Genomic DNA, 23,991 nt, shown 5'->3' on the forward strand with positions numbered 1-23,991 from the left:
GCAACAGCTGTAAAAGCTGTTGCTAACAGCCCGCCAAATTTAAGAGGCTTTTGCACCTTTGGTAGCTCTGATGGTTTTCATCATGGAAAATTTGGGAGGGCACTTCAAGCACACAAGACGTTTGCTGTGATAGAACTGGAAGTGACAGTTGAAGACACAAACATATTATTGAGTTACAGTAAAGAATTGTTATCGCTTTGATCATTTTGGGCGAAAAGCCATGTTTTGTTTGTTTTAATTCATACTGACGGGTGGCAGTTGGATGTATATGCCCATCCTGTGAAACATTACATTTCCAACTTGAGAGAGCACACCAAAAAAATGCATCAGCACGACTTGTCACCTTGCGCTGAAATGACCCAGATGCAAAGAAATCGAGAGTTCAAGGGAGTTTTGTCATCTTGTCGTGATAATTTTTGTTTCTGGCATTTAAAAATGTTTATATGAGCGGAAAAGTTCTCCTCATCGGCTTTCATTTTCAATCAGGCCCCAAGACTGCTGATGAAATCAGTAAAAAAATTTAATTGATGAGCTTTAAATGTTACGAATGGCACACAAAAAGGATGAACATGTTTTTTTTGTCTTTTCATATGACTGTAGTTCACGCGACCATTTTGTTTCAAGTGCTTGTTGAGGCTTTGGCACAGTAGTGACAAACTGTGTCACAGAGTTTCTCCTTTTACTTGGTCATTGTTATTGAGTCCTGGTGATGGTTTGCTCCGCATGCCATCAGTCCCTCCTCGCGATGTTTCTTGGAAGAAGAGGTGTGGCCACCATACAGACATGACAATACGCTTGTACTCCCTCCGGAAGTTCTGGTTCAGTAGGCCATAGATGATGGCATTAAGGCAACTGTTGAAGTAAGCCATGAAATAGCTGACGATAAAGAGCCACTCCGGGATGCGAGGTGCAACTTTTTCTGGGTTAATGGCAACAGCAAGCCCAATAAAGTTGAGTGGTGCCCAACAAATTGCAAAAAGCACAAACACAACAAACATGGTGATGAAGTTCCTCAACTCGCTGGGCTTGATGCGAGGACGTACCTCAGATTTCACCTTGCGCCTTACCTGAATGACCAAGATCCATATCCTCATGTAGCAGAAAGTGACCACAGAAATTGGCACAAAGAAATGGATGACCACTACTGTGATGGTATAGGAAGTGCTGACAGTCTGTGCAAATGTGCATGAGTAGACACGGGGATCATACTGCAGGGAACCAAAAAACAAATTTGGCACAATGGCGATGACTGTCAAGAACCAGATGAGTGCAACCAGCAGCAGTGTGTTCCGGTTGCTGTACAGCTTGTCATAGCTGAAGTTGTGACAGATGTAACAGTAGCGGTTGATGGCGATACCTGTGATATTGAAGATGGAGCCAATGACGCTCAAACCCATCAGGAAGCCACTAATCTGAAAGAGATGGACATTTAGAGAGATAAATGGGGCGACATGGCTTGTCTCCCAACCCGAAGGTTGTGGGTTCGACCCTCAGCCCTTGTGATCATGTCGTGTCCTTGAGCAAGATACTGAACCCCCAGTTGCTCCTGATGCTGCGTCATCAGTGAATGAATGAGAAGACAGTGTTAAAACGCTTTGAGTACCTTGAAGGTAGAACAGCAGTATCCAACTGAAAGCCCATTTACCATTTGACCAATGACAGCATAGAATAAACAAACATACAGTATACTGTACATGAGAGCCTAAGAGTATCAAATCATTTACTCCTGTGATTTTGCATAATCAGAATCAGAATCATCTTTATTTGCCAAGTATATCAAAAACACACAAGGAATTTGTCTCCGGTAGCTGGAGCCGCTCTTGTACGACAACAGACAGTCAACTGACAGAGAATACTTTGAGACATAAAAACATAATAACAGTCACTGAGCAATAAAACGTTACGTGGTAATGCTGGTACAATGTTTTTATTTTTATTTCTGAGACAATTGTGCAAAATGATGCCGAGTGCTTTAGCAATTAGAGCAGTTTGAAATAACTAATAGAACAATAGTCTGGTGCAGTGACCATTGCGCAAATGGCGCAGAGACTTCAAGAAATGTATGCAGTTTAAAGTGACTAGTAGTGCGATAATCTGGAACAATGTTAATTGTAGAAATGGTGCAGACACTTCTCCAGCACATAAGTGGCCAGTATTGGTCAACAACAGATATGCAAGTAGTGCAGGGCGGCGAGATTATTACAGTGAGTGCACAAGTAATTAATTCATCTTCTGTTCCGCTTCTCCTCACTAGGGTTGCGGGCGTGCTGGAGCATATCCCAGCTATCTCCTGGCAAGAGGCAGGGTACACCCTCAACTGGTCGCCAGCCAATCGCAGGGCACATACTGTACAAACAAACAACCATTCGCACTCACATTCATATCTACGGGCAATTTAGAGTCTTCAATCAACCTTCCATGCATGTTTTTGGGATGTGGGAGTACCTGGAGAAAACCCACGCAGGCACCGGGAGAACATGCAAACTCCACACAGGCGGGGCCAGGATTTGAACCCCGGCCCTCCGAACTGTGAGGCAGATGTGCGAACCAGTCACCCACCGTGCCGCTGCACGAGTAATGTACAGTATAATTGTCCTGACAGAGATGTGACAGATGAGTTCGATCGACACACTATAGGCTTTAATTGCTGTGCTGGGACCACTAATAACAACACAGGTCATACTAACATATCAACTGACAGGTTTTTACAGGTGTTTAGACTAAAAAAAGAATCCCACCGCGCCACTCGTCAGTAGCACTGCTTTGCTCATTTCCCACATCCTGTCCTGCCCTTTTCTCTCCCCTCTCATCTTGTTCTCTTGGCTATTTATTGCATGTCCTCACTGCCCCACCACATCCACAAACAAGAACACGATTTGACTGTTGGAATGCTACTTCTGTTCAAATATCTACACTGTCTGACTATTGTTCTGCTGTGGTTCTCACGCCTATTCCCCTTGTCCACTCTCTCCCTCTGTCTGTCCCCTAAAACCCTTTTCTGTCCGGCTGCATTTTCAATAAACATCGTCCATCCATCCATTTTCTGTACCACTTATTCTCACTAGGGTCGCAGGTGTGCTGGAGCCAATCCCAGTTATCTTCGGGCGAGAGGCCGGGTACACCCTGAACTGGTCGCCAGCCAATCGCAGGACACATATAAACAAACAACCATTCGCACTCACATTCACACCTACGGCCAATTTAGAGTCTTCAATCAATCTACCACGCATGTTTTTGGGATGTGGGAGGAAACCCACGCAGGCACGGGAAGAACATGCAAAGTCTGCACAGGCGAGGCCAGATTTGAACCCGGATCCTCAGAACTGTGAGGCAGATGTGCTAACCAGTCGTGTGACGTGCCGCCATAAGTGGGCATGAAAAGAAATAATTAATAAATTGGCAGTTTCCCAATCATGTATCCATTACTGAAACCAAGGTCTACTTAAATTAGATCATATAATTGCTTACCTTGCACTGGGTCTCTCCCAATGACCAGCCATCATGGAAGATGGCATACAACACCAGAGGATAAGGGTAGAATGCTACCACCAAGTCGGCGAAGGCTAGGCTCACCACAAAGGCATTTCCTGTTAAAGGTAAGAGAAAGAAAACATCATAATAGTCAGTCTTGAAACCTGGACAACTGTATGGTGCAACCGCGACATGCTTGGACAAAACCAGGAACAGTGGTAACCCATCGAAAAACAAGGACACAATTCAGGCACACATAAAGTTTTTGTGCCGATTCTGCCCCTTCCCGACCAAGCACGTCAAACGCCAGAAATCTTAAATCTATGAGATTATCCTACAAAATTGTCCTTAGTTCTAATGCGTGAATTTCTAAAGAGTGAATTTGTCCCAGTTTTAGGGTCTGAAATAGGCCGGGGCCGACAATCTCACATTATTAACGTGTTCAATATTTCCGACCAAAACTCTTCATGTGTGTGGAAAACGCTGACTTCTCCAGAATCATGACGCCGAGCTGACTTTGGGCAAAAGGTGGACTACACCCTGAACTGGTCACCAGTCACAAGGCACATTCGCACTCACATTCAGACCGTCACTGAGTGGGAACTGAACCCGCACTACCCGCACCAAAGTCAGGCAAGTGTACCACTACACCATCAGTGACTCTATCCATTGCATGCATTTTATATCGATGTGTCAATAGTTATCAAAAATTTGGAACACAACCTGGTTTGGAGAAAAGTGCTTTGCATTTTACTGGATTGCATACTACTGTGCCACAAAACACACATTACCAAGAAATCACTGACTTCTCTGCGTTTAGTATTCAGGGCCACAAGGAGAGACCACATCAATCCTTGTCCCAGCAACCTTTTGCCAGTTTTGGATTTTGAAGCCTTTGTGACTCTGCCTTCATATTTAATTTTTTGAATGTTTATGAGGTATACATTATTTTCCAGGTGTCTGCACTCCTGACTGCTTTAGAATCATTGATCCATAAATAATTGGGCACACAAATACTATATGTATAATGTCCTGTATATCTCTAGTAAAAGGATCACTGAAAATAGCTAACACTTATAATTATGTGATTTAAGAAGCATTAATGAGACAGATACATCAAAGTCGGTAGGATAGTTTCAGCACTGAGTGGAATTTTATAGGAGAACTTAATAGTCTACACTCTGAAAGCAAGATGTACAATGACATATATTGGTTTATCAGCACTACTTTCGAGCCAGGAAGTGACTTCGTCTTCTTCATGTACTTCCAAGGGGAAACTCTATCCATCATTTAACAGCAGAGGAAAAACCTTAAATGTGAGTGTAGAAAAGTCAAACAAAGCCGGGGTAAGCACTCATCTCTAATCTGTTGTCATGTGACAGGAAGGTTACCGACTCAGCAATCTGACCCAAAACACTGTGTCAGTTAAAGGAGAGACAAACGCGCGCTTGGAAACTGGTAGGGGACTAAAATAGAAGGGCACTTTCTAGGGAGTTTACTTGTGCCAAGATCCCTGTTATATTAACAAAAAATGAATAAAACAGTTTAGGAGCATGGGTCAAAAGCGCTTCATGGAACTAACCATACGACTCTCTTTGTTAAATTAGAAGGTGTGAAGAATTGAAAAGGGGACTTGTGAAACAAACAATATATTAAGGGCCTATCTCACTGGCGGAGACACCACTGGTAGACCAAAATATTGCTTGTGCTCTCACCAGGAAGATATCTGGGAGACATCTCCAGACAACGTGACAACTAATTCACCTGGAAGTCACTGATATAGGCAGTATACAGTATATAGAGTTTAAATGGTGTGTGTCTGTGTGCGTGCGTGTGGGTGCGTGCTCCGCACTCAGTCGGTGGAGCACGGATACCGGGACAGTCCTCTAATCAGGAAAACACTTTGTCAATATAATCACCCAAAAATGGGGGATCGTTCTGATATTTTCAGAGACTGAAGTGGGCATACATACAGTACATATGTTCACATACATGTAGGTGACGATTGATTCCAGTTTTTTTTACATTAAACGACTTTAAGATTTTTCTCTGTAGTGGGCGTATAGAGGGGTCTCCAAAATGAAAAAAGTTGTCAGAAAAACAAAGCCCTCAAAAAAATTACTCACAAAAACAGGAGTTTTTTTTTTTTTTAATCCAAATGAATACAATACGCTTCCGTAATGTTCCATCATTAGTAAGTACGGTAGAAATTGTGAGTAGCAACGTGTGAATATAATTTTTATACGACTGAAGGTATTTTTTGAAGTGTCACCATTAAAATGTCACCTGGCTCTGTGATAAAGCTGTCTGCACTATCCATCCATCCATCCATCCATCCATTGATTTTATACACCGTTTATCCTCACTAGGGTCGCGGGTATGCTGGAGCCTATCCCAGCTAACTGGGGGGCAAGAGGCAGGGCACACCCTGAACTGGTTGCCAGCCAATCGCAGGGCACATATAAAAAAAATAACCATTCGTGCACACATTCGCACCTACGGGCAATTTAGAGTTGTCAATCAACCTACCACATATGATTTTGGGATGTGGGAGGAAACCGGAGTGCCCGGAGAAAACCCACAGGGAGAACATGCAAACTCCACACAGGCGGGGCCAGGGATTGAACCCCAGTCCTCAGAACTGTGAGGCTGATGTACTAACCAGTCTCCCACTGTGCCACCCTGTCTGCACTATATTTTTTAAATTGAGACCATAAAATATGAAACAAAACCTTTAAGCAATCTAATGACAACTGTCCAGAGTCAGTGCTTCTAAATAAATAAGCCCGACTGAGTGATTTAATTAAAGTAGAGGACACAAGAGTAATGCAGATTTTGTTCACATTATTTTTTTGGAAGATAGCAACATTATTCATTTGTCATTTATTATTCCCTTAATTACGAATCCATTTCTCCATTAGCCCATTAGGTACACATCAATATTTGACCAACAGAAAAGTTAACTCTCTTAAGAACCGCAGGAGTTACAAGGTTGTCATCACAATGTACACAGCATAGTTTGTTCAGAAATAAAATTGCGTTAAATTGAGTTTGAAATACAATTTAAAAACAATTCAGTGCAATAAATTAAATCAATCATAATATCAGTTGTTGTTCATTTAACTTTTATAAGGTGTGAATACTTTTACTTTACTTTTTAAAATTTATTTTTTTTACTTTTACTTTTTTTGTTATGATTTGTGAAATTAAATGTGGGAAAAAAACGTTTTATTACCACTCCAATATATGTTGTGACTGGAGCAAGATTGCATGACTTGACTTGCCACTTGCTTGATTCTTTCCCTTAGTCACTTGGGAGTGGGAAAAAACTTCCTCCATTTCACGAGTGAAGTGTAGTCTTACTTTGATTGTGTTACTGTTGCCTTAAAGTGGCCAGTAGAATTTTGGTCTTTAATCTTGCAATGTAAACGTGGGGGAAGCCCAAGCGGTGTGTGCTAATATGTTCATTGAGAAAAAACGTTTATGATGACTATTAAAGAAACTGTGCTACAGGCTTATGAACAAGTGCCTGAAGCTTAGTGACACAAATTTAGAGTGATAAAACTCCAAACCAAACATCGTCGAGTTTGCACAAAAAATTGATTTACTTGCTTGATAAGTGCAGTTTGGCGTGTCATGTTAAAAAATGTCCTACCACAAAGAATTGCTTATTTGAATTAGCAAAAAGTGTCTTCAAATTTGGATTCTCAATTATGAATTTATTTTGACTGATAAATGTGGGCCTGTGAAGCCCTTTGAGACTCTTTCGTGATATAGGGCTATACAAAATATTTTTACTTAAATTGATAAATGTCTGTGCGCCAACAGCTCAAGGTCTAAAATTAGCACCTGAGTGGAAACGCAGAATAGCAGAACCTAGGGATTTACCAATAGCATTTTTGAAATTATTTATTTATTTATTTTTAAAAACCAAGTACAAGGACTAAAATTTCAATACTCACTGATACCATCCATCCATACTCTGTTCCGCTTGTCCTCGCTAGGGTCGTGGGGAGCCTATCCCAGCTGACTGGGGGAGAGGCGGCGTTAAAGCTGCCACATGGGCCATGGCCGGTATTAGTGCTTGCCCTGAGATACGGTCTTCTTTTGAATTTTTTGGGGGGGAGAAGAGAAGAGTTCCCTTCGGAGAGAGGGGACCAGTAACAAACTGTTTAGACAGACAAGTAATCTGTCGCAGAATATTCTGTTACATCTGCATTCTGGCGGCGTAGAGCGGATGGTACGATGAAGCCCTGAGTCTATTCAGGGCTAACCTCGATCCTAAAATGAAAGTAGCAACCTGAGATGGGACTTCCACACTGGAGAATCTCATCTCGCTGGCTATTCATCGGGACAAGAAGAGAGTGTGACTAAGAGAGAACGACAGGTTGGACTCTACACAGCACCGTTACCTGCCTAACTGTAGGGCAGTAAGATAAATGGGGGGCAGAAAGAACAGGTGCATACATAGTTTGTACCCTACTCCATTCTCATCAACCCATTCAACCACATTGACCTTAATGTCTTCAAAAGTCATAAGTCAGGTGTTTTATGTACAGTAAATGCACACTTGCACCATTCAATGTTGAAGGTAACTTGAATGTGATGGCTGCACCAGAATGAAAGAACAACAACTTTGTAATACTGTAGTCGTGTGTACGTTCAGCTTCTACATCAGTGTAAATTAAGTGTCAGACTGAGAAAATTAGGAACTAGGATCCGTTTTAGCGCATTTTATTTCTATAACCTTTGTAATAGAGAACAGGAAAGCCGAAACGCCCCATGCACCCCCATAGCTGATTCAAGGTGACCTTCTATATGCGGGCGCACACACACCAGTGGCTAGGTTACAGCAACAGTCAATTATTTTATATAGTGTTTTGGAGAACTTTATTTTACTTAGAGATGCCTCGAGTTTGTGTTTATTCAACTGCATCGGAGTATCACACTATTAAAAACAACTCTAAAAGTTTGAAGAAATACAATCATACACTACTACTAAGTACAACTACAATAATAAACAACTTCAAATGGATAGTGCAAGTGCACCTGACAGTGAATCCAATTCCTTTATTTTTGTTGTAGACTGATTACATGTGTTTTTTAAAGCAAAAAATTATAAGATCAACATTTTAACTTTTAATTCCAGAGGGTTACATTGAGTAGATCTCCAGATAAACAATGTAGAAGACAACACATTTTGTTTGAACGGAACCATTTTTCATTTGAGCAAAATATTCGAATGTGTGACTGACAGGTACCTGTTTCATAGTTGTCCTGATGTGTCCTATTAATCATTGTGTTGCAGGTCTGCTCTCAGTTTCAGATTTGGACTTTCCCTGTGAAGACTATATTCATACTCGTTAGAGGTATAACCAACATGACAACCAGAAAGCTGGGTACTGGTGAAAAAACAAAACCACTTGTCCAATCAATTAAAGATAGTGAATGGGTAGATCAATGAAAACAGCTGCCCTAAAACAACCGTTAGCGACATCAGCAGCAGCAACCTCCAGAGGGCACGAGTGAAGGTATCACAATCTACTCTTCACAGAAGACTTCATGAACATACATAAGTTCAGGAGCCTCGCCAGAAGATGCTCATTATCAAGAAGAATAGGAATGCCAAGCTGGAATTTTCAAAAAAGGAGGGGGGCCTAAATGCTCCCAACTTTAAACACTATTATTTACATTAGCTAACCAATTACAATACCTCATTAAAAGGATGCACCACAATGAGGAGCATCATTCTTGGCTAGAATTGGAACAGAGAGACTGCAACAACCTCAAACTCTCAAAACTCCCATTTATTTCTACAGGTTTTAAACTCTCTAAATGTTTCAAGAACCCAATAATCGCATCCACCTTAACGGCTTGGTGGAAAAGTCTTGAAACTACAGGATCTCAATTAGCTCCCAATATGCTCTCCCCAGTCTGGCACAATCCGGATTTCAAAGTTAACAATATATCCCTTTATTTTACCACATGGGAACAACGTGGGATTCACCACCTACGACAACTATTTAACAATAATATTTTTAGGACACGTAATGAACTGTTTGAATAATTTAAAATAACAGGCGGAAAATTGCTTCAATACAATAAATTAAAAGCAGCAATAAAAAAAAGAATACCAACACTCCGAAGCACTCTCGAACTGCCGGAGTTTGTGAAGCAAATAGTGAAGCTTCTCCCGCAAAAGCAGCGGTTTGGCTCTTAGGCAGCAGTTTCTTTTAACAACATTCAATAAAAGTTTGGGAACTGTGGACACTAATTGTTGAAGCTTTGTAGGTGGAATTCTTTCCCATTCTTGCTTGATGTACAGCTTCAGCTGTTCAACAGTCTGAGGTCTCCGTTGTCGTATTTTACGCTTCATAATGCGCCATATATTTTCAATGGGCTACGGGTCTGGACTGCAGGCAGGCCAGTCTAGTACCTGCACTCTTTTACTACGAAGCCACGCTGTTGTAACACGTGCAGAATGTGGTTTGGCATTGTCTTGCTGAAATAAGCAGGGGCGTCCATGAAAAAGACGTTGCTTGGATGGCAGCATATGTTTAAGCAAACCATCTTTGCTTGTGAATGACTGGGCAATTCAGGGAAGCTCCTTTTATACCCAATCATGTTACCCACCTGTTCCCAATTAGCCTGTTCACCTGTGGGATGTTCCAAACAGGTGTTTGATGAGCATTCCTCAACTTTCTCAGTCTTTTTTGGAATGTGTTGCAGCCATAAAATTCTACGTTAATGATTATTTGCTAAAAACAATAAAGTTTATCAGTTTCAACATTAAATATATTGTCTTTGTAGTGTATTCAATTAACTATAGGTTGAACATGACTTGCAAATCATTGTTTTCTGTTTTTATTTATGTTTAACAGAACGTCCCAACTTCATTGGAATTGGAGTTGTACATAGCCACTCCCACCTCACTTCAGTTGTACAGCCGGGTTCACAACCCTTGTCCTGCATTCTTCCCCTCCTGTCCTAGCTTGTCCTGTCCTTCCCTCACAGGGTATAGCACTACTGCCCCATACATCACTCATATCGAATGTGTCATTGTTCTAGGTGTATACAGTAACAGGGCTGGGAAAAGTCCACGGATCCATAGAATTCCGCAGATTTTCCTCGTCGAGAAATCATATATGTAAATCGTGTAAATTTGCCAAAGAAATTCTGGAGAGGGGTTAACGTAGTACTCTGTCAACATTGACAATGACGGTCTGTAACCATGACCGTCATATTTATAGCATTGAAGACTGTAATACGGCAGGCAAGGTGAAAATCTCTATATTTTATCGGTGCCATCTGTCTACACATTTAAATTCATTGTATGCCATCAGCTTTTTACATTAATAAGTTTGCGGTATGTTGGTGCCACGGAGGGACATAGTACGGAAGGAGGACGGCGAGACCGACATTGTAAAGAAGCTTGATCAGGATAATGGGATCAAGAATCCGTGGAATTGCCGCTGGTTGGAATTAAAAGTCGGAAATAAAACCTTCACGAAAATATTAGAAAGATTAAAAAACCTGGGAAGGCATCCTGCATGTTGTGTCATCAGGATATGAAGTATGAATCAGGAGGGAGAACGTGCTTGGTCGATCACGTCGTCGGTAAGAAACACACACAGCTCGTTAAAATGAAGCAGTCAAATTATAGATTACCAGGTATTTTGTTATCAAATTTCTATGAATTTGCTATGGATTTACTAACGTAGTTAACATTAGTTGTTTAACTTGTAATATTGTTGACTTATGTGATGCATATATATATATATATATATATATACATACACATACACAACATAAAACAAAATAATAATAAAAAAACAATAATATATGGGGGTCGGCCACCATTTAAATTTTTAACTGTCCCAAAACCAACAACACAAGCATTGGGCCCTACAGAAACATTTGCTTTATTCATTTAAATGATTTCATGAAGAAGCTGTGTGCTGACCAGACGTAGTCATTGTGTGTGCGTGTACAGGTGCGACACCATAGGATAGGGTTAATGTTGCCATATCCACTGCCAAAAGAAATATAGAAACATTACCGCAAGGTGTTTTCTCAAGTTAGAAGTGGGCTGAAAGGTCCGAGTTTAGCCAGTCACAATTCAAGAGCTGCATGACAAAGCTGTTGGTTTTTGGAGTCTGGAAAGTAAACACACTCGTGCGGCTGTTCCCCCACCCCCAAAATGAGTCATTTTGATTGGCTCACGAAGGGTACGTGTGTCATGTGACTGCCTTGTATCGTCTGATTGGTGAATTGGAGTCAAATGACATTAGTGATCACTGTAGCGTATATTGGCGTTTGGATAAAATGTAATTTATTTAAGAAAAAAAATTGTCGAAGCAGCAATGCCTGTGTTGCTTCCGGTTTAGCGGGATTTGACACATAACGTTATAATCTCACTATTTTGTCTCGTAAAGGGTGCCACGTCTCTTTTTAATATGTATAAAATGTAGAAAAAGCGACGAGAAACCTTTTATGAGTCTCATAATCTAAAGTTTGCTACATTTTATGAAATACGAATCCTAGATTACAGAGGCCTCATTATTAAACTCAAAACACAAACACAACAAGGAGTGGAATATTATAGAATATTTAATGAAATCTACAAGGGATCTATAGGGAAACACACGGAGGTGTCTAACTACAAAAAGGAAACAACAAATGATGCTGAAAGAAAGAAAAATAGGCATATGAAAAGGGAAATAGGACATCATGTGTTGTGGGGCTAAAGTTGGAAATGTGAGCATTTAATGCATTGAGTCAGAGCGATAAACCTTTCAAAATATATATATATATATATATATATATATATATATATATATATGGCGGCACGGTGGGCGACTGGTTAGAGCATCTACCTCACAGTTCTGATGGTTCAATCCCCGGTCCAGCCTGTGTGCAGTTTGCATGTTCTCCCCGTGCCTGCGTGGGTTTTCTCCGGGCACTCCGGTTTCCTCCCACATCCCAAAAACATGTGTGGGAGGTTGATTGAAGACTCTAAATTGCCCGTAGGTGTGAATGTGAGTGTGAATGGTTATTTGTTTAAATGTGCCCTGCGATTGGCTGGCAACCATTTCAGGGTGTACCCCGCCTCCTGCCTGTTGATAGCTGGGATAGGCTCCAGCACTCCTGCGACCCTAGTGAGGATAAGCGGCTCAGAAAATGGATGGATGGATATATATATATATATATATATATATATATATATATATATATATATATATGTGTGTGTGTGCTAATTGTTCCTTGTTTTTACTTTTTCCATTTCATAGCCCTGATATAATGATTTACTTTCCTCATCTTGTTTACAGCTCGTGCTTTGTCTTTTGTTGTCTTCTTTTCTCACTCCCTTCTGGAAACCTTGTTCTGTTTGACTGATGAAATTTGATTCTCAATAAATATCCATTAAAATACTAAGAAACCACAGCGGCAGATTAAAAAGTCCACTGTGACACAGTAAAATTGTTCCGGCAGACCTGAAAAGTCCACAGACACATGTTCTGTGCCAGTTGAAAAACCCAAACGTATCGGGAAATCCTTCATTATAAAGCAAATTAACAAAAAAACTTCACGAGACTTTTATTATTATTAATTATTATTATTTATTATTATTTATAAATTAACAAAAAAACTTCATGAAACGTACTGGGCTGGCTAAATCAATGACCAGACTCAAACCCTATCGTGCATGCATATTATCTGCTAAAGAGGATACGGAAGGGAGTAACCCCCCAAAACTAACAATGACTGAAGAGGGCTGTGGCCAAAGCCTGGAAAATCATCCTAAAAAGAAGAATGCAACAGTTGGTGAAATCAGTGGGTCACATGCTTGATGCAATTATTATGCCGAGGAAGAGAAACTGAACAGTAATAAACAAGGAGATATACAGCATAACAGAGACGCAAACAGAGATCATTTGAGGTGGAGATCTCTCAGGGGCGCGCACGCACACACAATCTCAAGTGATGACGATGGTTATATAATGGGACTGTGAGAAGACTGAACAACGTATTTCCACCTTCCATCACTGTGTGCGTGTGACCTGAAGAAAACACAGATCAGAGCACAGAAGACTTGGGGGGAAAAAAGCAACACAAGCAGGAGTTATATTAATTATAGATGGTAGCTGACAGCCTCTCAGGTATTAATAGAAAGCTACTATGTCAATTCATTCTCATGCTTAAATATAGACTCTCAAAGCACAGATAGAGCTCAGGGGTATTTTGCTGCTACTTGCATTGAGGTCTTGTAAATTACAAATGCTGGGCTGCAATAATGAACACAAAAATATTGTGTTAGTTTCAACCGGATGTCACGTGTACTTTTTTAATATTGCATGTGATAAAAGGGGTGCGTGGATCCGATGTAGGACAGAAAGAAGCCTTCGCTAAGTCATTAAAACAAATACTGTACTTCAAATCAGAGATATCTATTGATATCTATTATTATTTATTTTAATTAAAAGACAATTCAGTGCTCACCTTTTTGTTTATTTACCAGCAGTCGCTGAGATAAATTATGGATTTATCATGTTTAAACAAAGTACTGTTTGCAAGAATTCCATCTACATTTTCAGGTGCAACAATCAGCACCAGGATAACCTGACAACCTTATTTTGTTAAAGGAGAAACTCAACGATTCAGCACAGAGTCCGGGTCAACAAGAAAGCAAAGTAAAGCGTGACCTTGGCAGTGAGTAGGAAGGAAGGACAAAGGACGTAAGTCCATAAAGATGATAAGAGACTGTAAGACAGGGTGGAGCAGAGATAAATCTATTAAGGGAGCATGAGGCAGAGCCAGGAGAAGTTATTACTGAAATTCCAAATAAGTGAAAATTGGCAAATACACAAATCCCATTGACAATGGATATGACAAATTTTGTGGGGGGGAAAACATTCATAATGCACTGTTTACATAGTAGAAAATAACAACCAAAAACCTGAGACACAGCACTTCCAACGGAAAATAGAAACACAAAATGTGGAATTCACATTAACATTTAAAGTTGTTAATGTTGACTAAAAGCATGTATTTTATGCTTGATTTACAGAAGTAAACAAATATTGAAAGATCAAAACAGAGATTCGTAACATTCTATAATTTTCAATCTTCGTAACGCTGAATAAAGATGATGTCACACCACGGTGCAGCAGTTTCTCCGGTCCAGGTGACAAGAATAACCAATTCCTTTTTCTTAAATAAACATGGCAAAGGTGTATGGTGAAATATCAGACCAGCTCTCACAACTGAGTGATTCCCAAAGAAACGATAGACATAGAAGGATTTTAAATCCGACACAACCCCCATAAAACCATTCATGGCTGAGATGCTGTAGACTTCTCCTTTAATTGGAAAAGTGTCAATGCTCCAAATTGCGATCATCTCAATCGTAAGATTGCTTCTTCATGCATGTCTAATATGTTGTTACTTTGAAAAAACAAACACATAAAATTCCCTCCAACATGTAGTAATAAAACTACCGGTACATACAGAGAAGTAAAGGTATGTTTAAGTAGCAGAACACTTAGCAATTGCATCTTGGCCATGGTTGATCGCCGAATGTATCATCTGTTTACACTCGCACATCTACAAAGGAGGAAAACAGCAAAATGGGACACAATAGTTAGACAGTCTAGATAGTTGAGCACAAGTAACGTTACAACAGTCAAATCGTGTTCTTATTTGTGGATGTGGGGACACACCCGGTGAGGACATGCAATAACTAACAAAGAGAACAAGATGAGAGAGGAGAGAAAAGGGCAGGACAGGACAGGATGTGGGAAATGAGCAAGGCAATGCTACAGATGAGTGGTGCGATGGGATTCTTTTTCAGTGTCTAAACACCTGTAAGAACCTGTGAGTTGATATGTTAGTATGAGAATCCAAGATGAAGCCTAACCGTGTGGTTGGCGGGATATGCACTGCAGCCCGCATTTGGAGTTGCTGTTTTTAAACTGTAAGCCATTCTACTCGTCGCGTGAGTTTGCATCATTCATCCTGTCTACATTCCGCCTCAAGCTAACACGAACGCTGCACTGCTAACGCTCGCCGAACAAGTCAACGAAATTGAAAAAAAAAACACTCGGACTCACCCCTCATTATTCTCGGGGACTTTAACAAAGCTAAACTCAACCACGAACTCCCTAAATACAAGCAGCACATCGACTGTCCTACCAGGGAAAATAACATTTTAGAACACTGCTGCACTACGGTAAAAAACGCATACCGTGCTATACCTCGTGCAGCCCTGGGCTCGTCTGATCACTGCTTGATTCACTTAATACCGACGTACAGGAAAGAACTTAAATGCACGAAGTCTACAGTGAAAACAGTGAAAAGCGGACCAATGAAGCCAGGATGGAACTTCAAAGCTGCTTAGACTGCACAGACTGGAGTGTCTTTGAAAATTCCTGGATGAATATACGGACACTGTTACATCCTATATCAGTTTCTGTGAAGATGTGTGTGTACCAACAAAATCATTTCGCACATTCAACAACAACAAGCCGTGGTTCACTGCTTATTATTATTTATTATTACATATGTTGTAGCCACAGTTGCTATAAAAGTTTATCCACCCATGTTCAAAAGCCATTTTATGTGATACAAAAATATTAGACCAAGATAAATAAGTTAAAATCTTTTTCCATTATTGTGCCCTCTAACCTGTACAACTCATATTTGTTCAAGAGGAGAAGCAAAATTAAACAACTGAGATAATGTGGTTGTACACAACCACTAATAAATGGGGTGTGGCTGTGTTAACAATTATGATATTCAAACTCGTATTAAATGGGAGTACGCACACATCTGTCTCCATTTAAAGGCTCTGATTAACCCCAAATAAAGTTGTTCTTGTTCTAGTTAGAGAACAGCAAGTTGTGCACAAAGTAAAGAAACATTGAACTGTTTGACATGTGGATTAAAAATTTTAGAGATGGTCACGCATTAAGGTGTTTGTTGCCCCACTGTTCACTACAAAAAGCTACTGAATCCTGATATGTATTTTTGTTTGTACATTTTACATACTGAACTGTATATTGTTGGACAGCTTAGCTTCTCCTCATTTCTATCGCGACCTCTTCACATTCATATTGTATATTACCAACTTATCTCCTCATTCTCTTGTAGAAGCCTCTACCGCTCCCATAGCTGCATAAAACAACACTGTTACATAAATTCATGATTTTTAGTATTTGGGTGAATAGTCATGTTTGACTCCCCTGTAGTCAGTCGTCTTGCTCCCAGAAATGCAGCCAACAACAATGCCATTGTTGCTATTATTATTATTTTTATTAGTAATACTATTCATAGTTATGTTAAAAATTCACTTTATTTTAATTCCTACCTTCGTTGGAATATTACTGTATTGATGCAGCTATTGTTTCACGTTTTATCCCTCCCGAGCCTCCAATCAACCTATCCTATTTTTGTCTATATATCTACGGTACCTTCTTTCCCTCTCTTGTCTCTGTCAATCTCAATCCATGCAGTCTACCCAGCTATGGGATAGAACTGAAATAATCTGTTTCCCAAACTTCTAAACAAAGGCTTTGTGGTAAATTTATCTGCTGTCACCACCAATAACTGATTTGAAGCCAAACAGTACGGAATTATGTTGTATTGAACAATTGGTTGATTTGCCAAGACTAAAGTTTAGACAGTTATTCTATATGCTTGATCTATGAGTAAGAGTACAATTTTGGGAATGTTTTAGATTAATATATGATTTTTAAACCCATTTTATGGGCCAAAATTTTAGACTAAATCCAAGTCGATGGGTGCGACTTATTCTATATGCTTGATCTCTCTCTTTTTGTTGGTCTTCTTGGCTCTCTGTCCTTCCTGGCTAACATCCCTTCAGCTATGGGGCAGCTTCGGCCAACACCTCCCCCCTCCCCTTTTCATTGTCCTTTGTTGCCTCCCACTTTCTTTGTCGTTTGTTGCCACCACATGCGCAAGCGGCGCCTGACCATGAAGGCGGGGGCGGCGTCCGATCAAAGGAGCCGCCCATGCAGCTTCGATCGTTTTATCCCAGCCTTGGTCTGTTGGCAGAGCTCCAGAAAAAAAACTCCCGGCATCCGTACCCGTTGCGCCCGCAGTTGTGAGCAAGAGCGGGGCCTGCAACAAGGTCAAACGGCAGGAAAAGTTACGCGCGCACCCCAACGGAACAACAACTTTATTTTTGCATCTCTTTTGTTTTTACTTTTTGTCCATCTTCTTTTTCAACTAAACCTGCCTCCTTTCCTCCTGAGATGCTCGGAAACAGACCATCCCCAGGGCCAACTGATCTACAGTCGTGAGTAGAGCATGGCAATCGTTGCCAGAATGTACAAAACTAGTGGCTAATAATTTTGGGGTAAAAGATCAGTTTCACACAAGTTCCAACTTTATACGAGCTGTAACCTATTCACGCTCATTTTTAGTCCAGCGATGTCCTAATTTTCTTTACGTATGCCTATTTTCCTTTCTATTATTATTATTGTTATTGTTATTGTTATTATTATTGGCGGCACGGTGGATGACTGGTTAGAGCGTCAGCCTCACAGTTCTGAAGACCGGGTTTCAATCCCCGGCCCCACCTGTGTAGAGTTTAGTTTGCATGTTCTCCCCGTGCCTGCGTGGGTTTTCTCCGGGCACTCTGGTTTCCTCCCACATCCCAAAAACATGCATTAATTGGAGACTCTAAATTGCCCGCAGGTGTGACTGTGAGTGCGAATGGTTGTTTGTTTGTATGTGCCCTGCGATTGGCTGGCAACCAGTTTAGGCTGTACCCCTCCTCCTGCCCGATGATAGCTGGGATAAGCTCCAGCACGCCCGCGACCCTAGTGCGTAGAGGCGGCTCAGAAAATGGATGGATTATTATTATTATTATTACCCTTTTAGATTGAATACAATTTTCTATAAAATTACACTTCCTGTCGTGCTTTGGGTGTGCTTGAGTTTAATAGTGAAACTGCTGTAATCGAGAACTCGTATCTCATTCATGTAGCAGCCTTCTAAATTTCTGAGATTGATCGAGGTTTTTCGTCACTGTTCCTCAAATATACACATAAAAAGATACATGGTAGAAAGTTTGATTATCTCGTTAAACGTATGTCGAACTATGCGTTCACTTCCGGCTTATTCTTTTCCTAAATTAATTACGCTTTTATTCACAACCAACATACACTACACAAGACACATGTAACACAAAACAACCATTCGCGCTCTCATTCACACCTACGGGCAATTTAGAGTCTTCAATCAACCTACCGTGCAGGTTTTTGGGATGTGGGAGGGAACCACAGTACCTGGAGAAAACCCACGCAGGCGAGGCCGGATTTGAACCCGGGTCCTCAGAACTGTGAGGCGGATGTGCTTAGCAGTCGTACACCGTGCCGACTCAAACACATTTACAAAGTTGTAAACTAGATTAATAGTTCGTGGAACAAACTTGCAAGTAGCTGAAAAGGTAAGTCTCTTAAAGTCTCATTCAAATGATTTTTACAGTTATTTAAGATATACTCTGTTCATATGCAGTTCATCAATGATACTGGTATTTCGCTGCACAATTAGTTGTTCACATGGTTGGTCTCAGAACATCTACATGCTTTACATAGTGATCTTCCTCTCTAAGCCCTTGAAACCCATCGAGAAACAGAACGGGTAGCCACTTAATTGGATTGGCTGTAAAATAATTAGGTCCGGGGAGACTGTATGTGTTTGGAATGTCAGAGATAAACATGACCAACACAGTATGTTCCAGTTTAAAGCAAAAAGCTGCTTATATTTGTGTGAAGGACAAATGTTTTGTCTTGTACACAGGTGAAAATGCATAAAAACGGAAGCCTTCATTTTACTTTATTGCTTTTACTCATGTTGGAGCTTAGTTTGAAGTCGTTGCAGGGCTTTTTCACGCTGCAACGACAGGTGCTAGCCTCCAGCTAGCTCGCAAACTGACAGCGGGATCATCCAATACGACATATCAACATAGTAACATTGCGCACATAAGGTAGAGGTGAGGTTTGTTTATTTATTTATTATTATTGTTTTTTTAATGTACATTTTAGGTTTAGGGATTAGTTTCCATAGGAGCCTGTTTGTCTACTGTTGTGGTTGTTGTCTTTGCATGTATAACTCTTGCTGCAAAACAAATATACCTACAAATAAAGTAACCTGAAACTGAATATGTCACTGCCTCGCTTAGTGTTGAGTCGGTGGATCCACATAACAGAGACACTTCAAGGAAAGTTAACCATTTATTAAACCCAGCGGGACACATTATTACGCCTGCAACTCCCAAGACAAACATGGCAGACATTTAAGCACATGGTTCCTGCTAGTTACTATATAAACCCCACAATGCTTTGCATTTCAACATATTACGGTGGCCTGAATAACACAAAATACATAACACCTGGGAATTTAAATAACAACACCGACCTGTTCTGAAAATCCAGGGAAGATGCAATTTTCATGTTGTAGGCATAACTAGCTAGCTAACTGCACGCTTTAGTGGTAGAAATGGGCCAAATAACTATAACTGAGTAACTTGCAATTGAAACACTGATGGAACAAAGGCGCTTATTTGTTGTATAGTGGTAGAGAGGCAGCTCGTGCTGGATGTCCAAGTGGGTTAATCGTGCTGGATGTCCAAGTGGGTTAATGGGCACCAAAAAAAAAAATTAGGGAAACTGAAATGGTGAAAAACAATTTAATAATCTCCACATTTGAGTACTACACAGCTCTCAGTCCTTGTATGTTTTCAGCAATTATCTTGAAACACATTTCTGAAATCACTTTAGATATAAGGTGTTTAAAGTTATATGGGACCTCCTGTGGTGTGGAAAAAAGAGTGGGAAGGTTAAGTAGTTCCAGACCTCTACCCACGTAGCCAACACCCAAAGGAAGACATTTGACCCTTTCCCACAGAGTTGCCCTGGGTAAGCTGTAGTGGCCAGACCTCTGTGGAATTATTCAGAATCAGAATTGGAATCAGAATCATCTTTACTTGCCAAGTATGTCCAAAAAACACACAAGGAATTTGTCTCCCGTAGTTGGAGCAACTCCCGTAGTTGGACAACAGATAGTCAATTGACAGAGAACACTTTTGAGACATAAAGACATTGAGAAAAACAGTCACTGGGCAATAAAGGGTTGCTAGTTATCTGGTAATGCCGTTACAATTATTTATTTATTTTTTTGACAATTATGCAAAAAGATGTAGAGTCCTCTAGCACTTAGAGCAGTTTCGGGTGACTAATCTCGCAATAGTCCGGTGCAATGACCATTGTGCAAAGGGCGCCGAGACTTCAAGGAGTGTATGCAGTTTAAAGTGACGAGTAGCGCGATAATCGGGGACAATGTTGATTGTACAAAAGGTGCAGATACTACTCAGTCAGTGTGCCAATCGCGAAGATGCTACTCTGGCATGAGTGGCCAGTATTGGTCAACAACAGATATCCAAATAGTGCAGCGTCATGAGACTACTACAGTGAGTGCACGAGTAGTATATAATTGGCCCGACAGAAATGTGACAACAAACTCAGACAAAAGAAATTGGCAGGATGTTGCAATGAAATTGTAAGTTAGCTGTTTAAGAAGTTGATTGCAAGAGGGAAGAAGCAGTTGGAATGTCTGTTAGTTCTAGTTTGCATTGATCGGTAGCGCCTACCTGAGGGAAGGAGCCGGAAGAGCCGGTGACCGGGATGTAGAGGGTCCGAGAGGATTTTGCACGCTCTTGTCTTAGTTCTGGCAGCGTGCAAGTCCTCAAGGGTGAGTAGGGGGGTACCGACAATCCTTTCAGCAGTTTTGATTGTCCGTTGCATTTGGAGTTTGTCCTTTTTTGTAGCAGTCAAACCAGACTGTGATGGAAGAACACAGGACTGATTCGATGACCGTTGTGTAGAACTCCCTCAGCAGCTCCCGTGGCAGGCCGTGCTTTCTCAGAAGCCTCAGGAAGTATATCCTCTGCTGGGCCTTTTTGAGGACGGAGTTGATGTTGATCGCCCACTTCAGGTCCTGAGAGATTGTAATTCCCAGGAACTTGAAGGTCTCGACGGTTGACACAGGGCAGCTGGACAACGTGAGGGGCAGCTGTGGCGAAGGATGTCTCCTGAAGTCCACGATCATCTCTACAGTCTTGAGCGTGTTCAGCTCCAGGTTGTGTCGGCCGCACCACAGCTCCAGCCGCTCCGCTTCCTGTCGATATGCAGACTCGTCACTGTCCTTGATGAGGCCGATGACAGTGGTGTCATCTGCAAACTTCAGGAGTTTGACACCCGGGTGCGTTGAGGTGCAGTCGTTCGTGTAGAGAAAGAAGAGCAGCGGAGAGAGGACACAACCTTGGGGTGCCCCAGTGCTGATGCTGCATGTGGATGAGGTGGTCTCTCCCAGCCTCACTTGCTGTGTCCTGCCCGTGAGGAAGCTGCAAATCCACTGGCAGATGGCAGGCGAGACGCTGAGCTGGAGAAGCTTGGAGGAAAGGAGTTCAGGGATGATAATGTTGAACGCTGAGCTGAAGTCCACGAACAGGATCCTTGCGCAGGTCCCTGCACTGTTGTGTGTGTGTGTGTGTGTGTGTGTGTGTGTGTGTGTGTGTGTGTGTGTGTGTGTGTGTGTGTGTGTGTGTGTGTGTGTGTGTGTGTGTGTGTGTGTGTGTGTGTGTGTGTGTGTGTGTGTGTGTGTGTGTGTGTGTGTGTGTGTGTGTGTGTGTGTGGGCACGGTGGGCGACTGGTTAGCGTGTCAGCCTCACAGTTCTGAGGACCCGGGTTCAATCCCCGCCCGCCTGTGTGGAGTTTGCATGTTCTCCCCGTGCCTGTGTGGGTTTTCTCCGGGCACTCCGGTTTCCTCCCACATCCCAAAAACGTGCATTAATTGGAGACTCTAAATTGCCCGTAGGCATGACTATGAGTGTGAATTGTTGTTTGTTTCTATGTGCCCTGCAATTGGCTGGCAACCAGTTCAGGGTGTACCCCGCCTCCTGCCCAATGACAGCTGGGATAGGCTCCAGCATGCCCGCGACCCTAGTGAGGAGAAGCGGCTCAGAAAATGGATGGATATATGTTCTCTGATTATTTTTCTTTGAAATTACATTATCTTTCTTTGTTAAATTACTTTGAACCTCCAATTAATAGATGATGATATAAATTTGGTACATTTCCATTTATTTTTGTAGATATTACCGTATACAGGTTACACAAAAAAAATGAAGGGGTGCCAATAATGGTAAGCACGACTGTAAAACAAGTATGAAAAACGGCAGAAGCTTCCTCCTCTGTAACTTTCTTGTGAGACTTGAGATGCATAGTTTAAGTGAAACTATGTGGCATTTCTCCTACATATCAAATTACGGCACAGCAGCAGTCACCGGATATCTGAATACATCCACGAGAACAGAAGGAATGCTGACCCATGCAGAAAGTAGTGAGATCGATCAACCAGATTCAAAAACCTTCTTAAAGATGAAAAATATGGTGTATGTGTAAGGCCACACATTTATAACTATACAGGATAATATCGATTATCGAAAAAAATCCTCATATATTAAAATTCCTCCGCAGGGTGTCTCAACTCTCCCTCAGAGATAGGGTAAAACGCTCGGCCATCCGGGAGGGGCTCAGAGTAAAGCCTCTGCTCTCTCGCAACGAGAGGAGCTAGTTGAGGTGGCTCGGGCATCTGGTTCAGATGCCTCGTGGACATCTCCCTGATGAGGTGTCCCAGGCACGTCCCACCGGGTGGACACGCTAGAGAGACAATGTTATCTAACTGGCCTGGGAACACCTCGAGATCCCCAGGGAAGGGCTGGGCAAAGTGGCTGAGGAGAGGGAAGTCTGGGATTCCTTGTTGCACCGGCGACCAAACCCCAGATAAGCAGAAAAAAATGGACAGTGGACGGGTGGATACAAACAAGGTTACCGTAACTTCTTTTTTGAGGGTGGAATGGATTAATTTTATTGCTTTGCTTTTTTTTCCCATCCATCCATCCATTCATCCATCCATTTTCCTGACCGCTTAACCTCACTAGGGTCATGGGCATGCTGGAGCCTATCCCTTCTGCCTCTGGGCACACACAAGCAAAGATGGGGCCAGGTTCACCTCTTTGTGAACAAGTGCGTGAGAAAATAGTCGAACAGTTTAAAGACAATGTTCCTCAATGTACAATTGTAAGGAATTTAGGGATTTCATCATCTACGGTCCATAATATCATCAAAAGATTCAGAGAATCTGGAGAAATCACTGCATATGAGCGGCAAGGCCAAAAACCAACATTGAATGCCGGTGACCTTCGATCCCGCAGGCGGTACTGCATCAAAAATAGACATTAATGTGTAAAGGATATCACCACATGGGCTCAGGAACACTTCAGAAAACCAATGTCAGTAAATACAGTTCGGCGCTACATCCGTAAGTGCAACTTGAAACTCTACTATGCAAAGCAAAAGCCATTTATCAACAATTTTGGAAATTGTGGAGGTCATGTCCTCCGGGCCAAAGAGGAAAAGAACCATCCGGACTGTT

At 41.5% G+C, this 23,991-nt stretch overlaps 1 protein-coding gene across 1 annotated transcript in view; it reads right to left on the reverse strand.

Moving 5' to 3' along the window:
* Nucleotides 1-613: 613 nt before the first annotated feature.
* mtnr1ba (melatonin receptor type 1Ba) overlaps nt 614-23,991 on the reverse strand; it is a 30,661-nt gene continuing 7,283 nt past the window's right edge. The window contains exons 2-3 of the mRNA XM_061681459.1: nt 3,469-3,587; nt 614-1,412 (exon numbers count right to left, since the gene is read on the reverse strand). Of these exons, the coding sequence (XP_061537443.1) occupies nt 663-1,412; nt 3,469-3,587 (869 nt within the window). The 3' untranslated portion in view covers nt 614-662. The remainder of the gene's footprint in view (nt 1,413-3,468; nt 3,588-23,991) is intronic.

This window comes from Phycodurus eques, chromosome 7 (assembly GCF_024500275.1).
Source record: "Phycodurus eques isolate BA_2022a chromosome 7, UOR_Pequ_1.1, whole genome shotgun sequence".
In the NCBI taxonomy this organism is placed as follows: domain Eukaryota; kingdom Metazoa; phylum Chordata; class Actinopteri; order Syngnathiformes; family Syngnathidae; genus Phycodurus; species Phycodurus eques.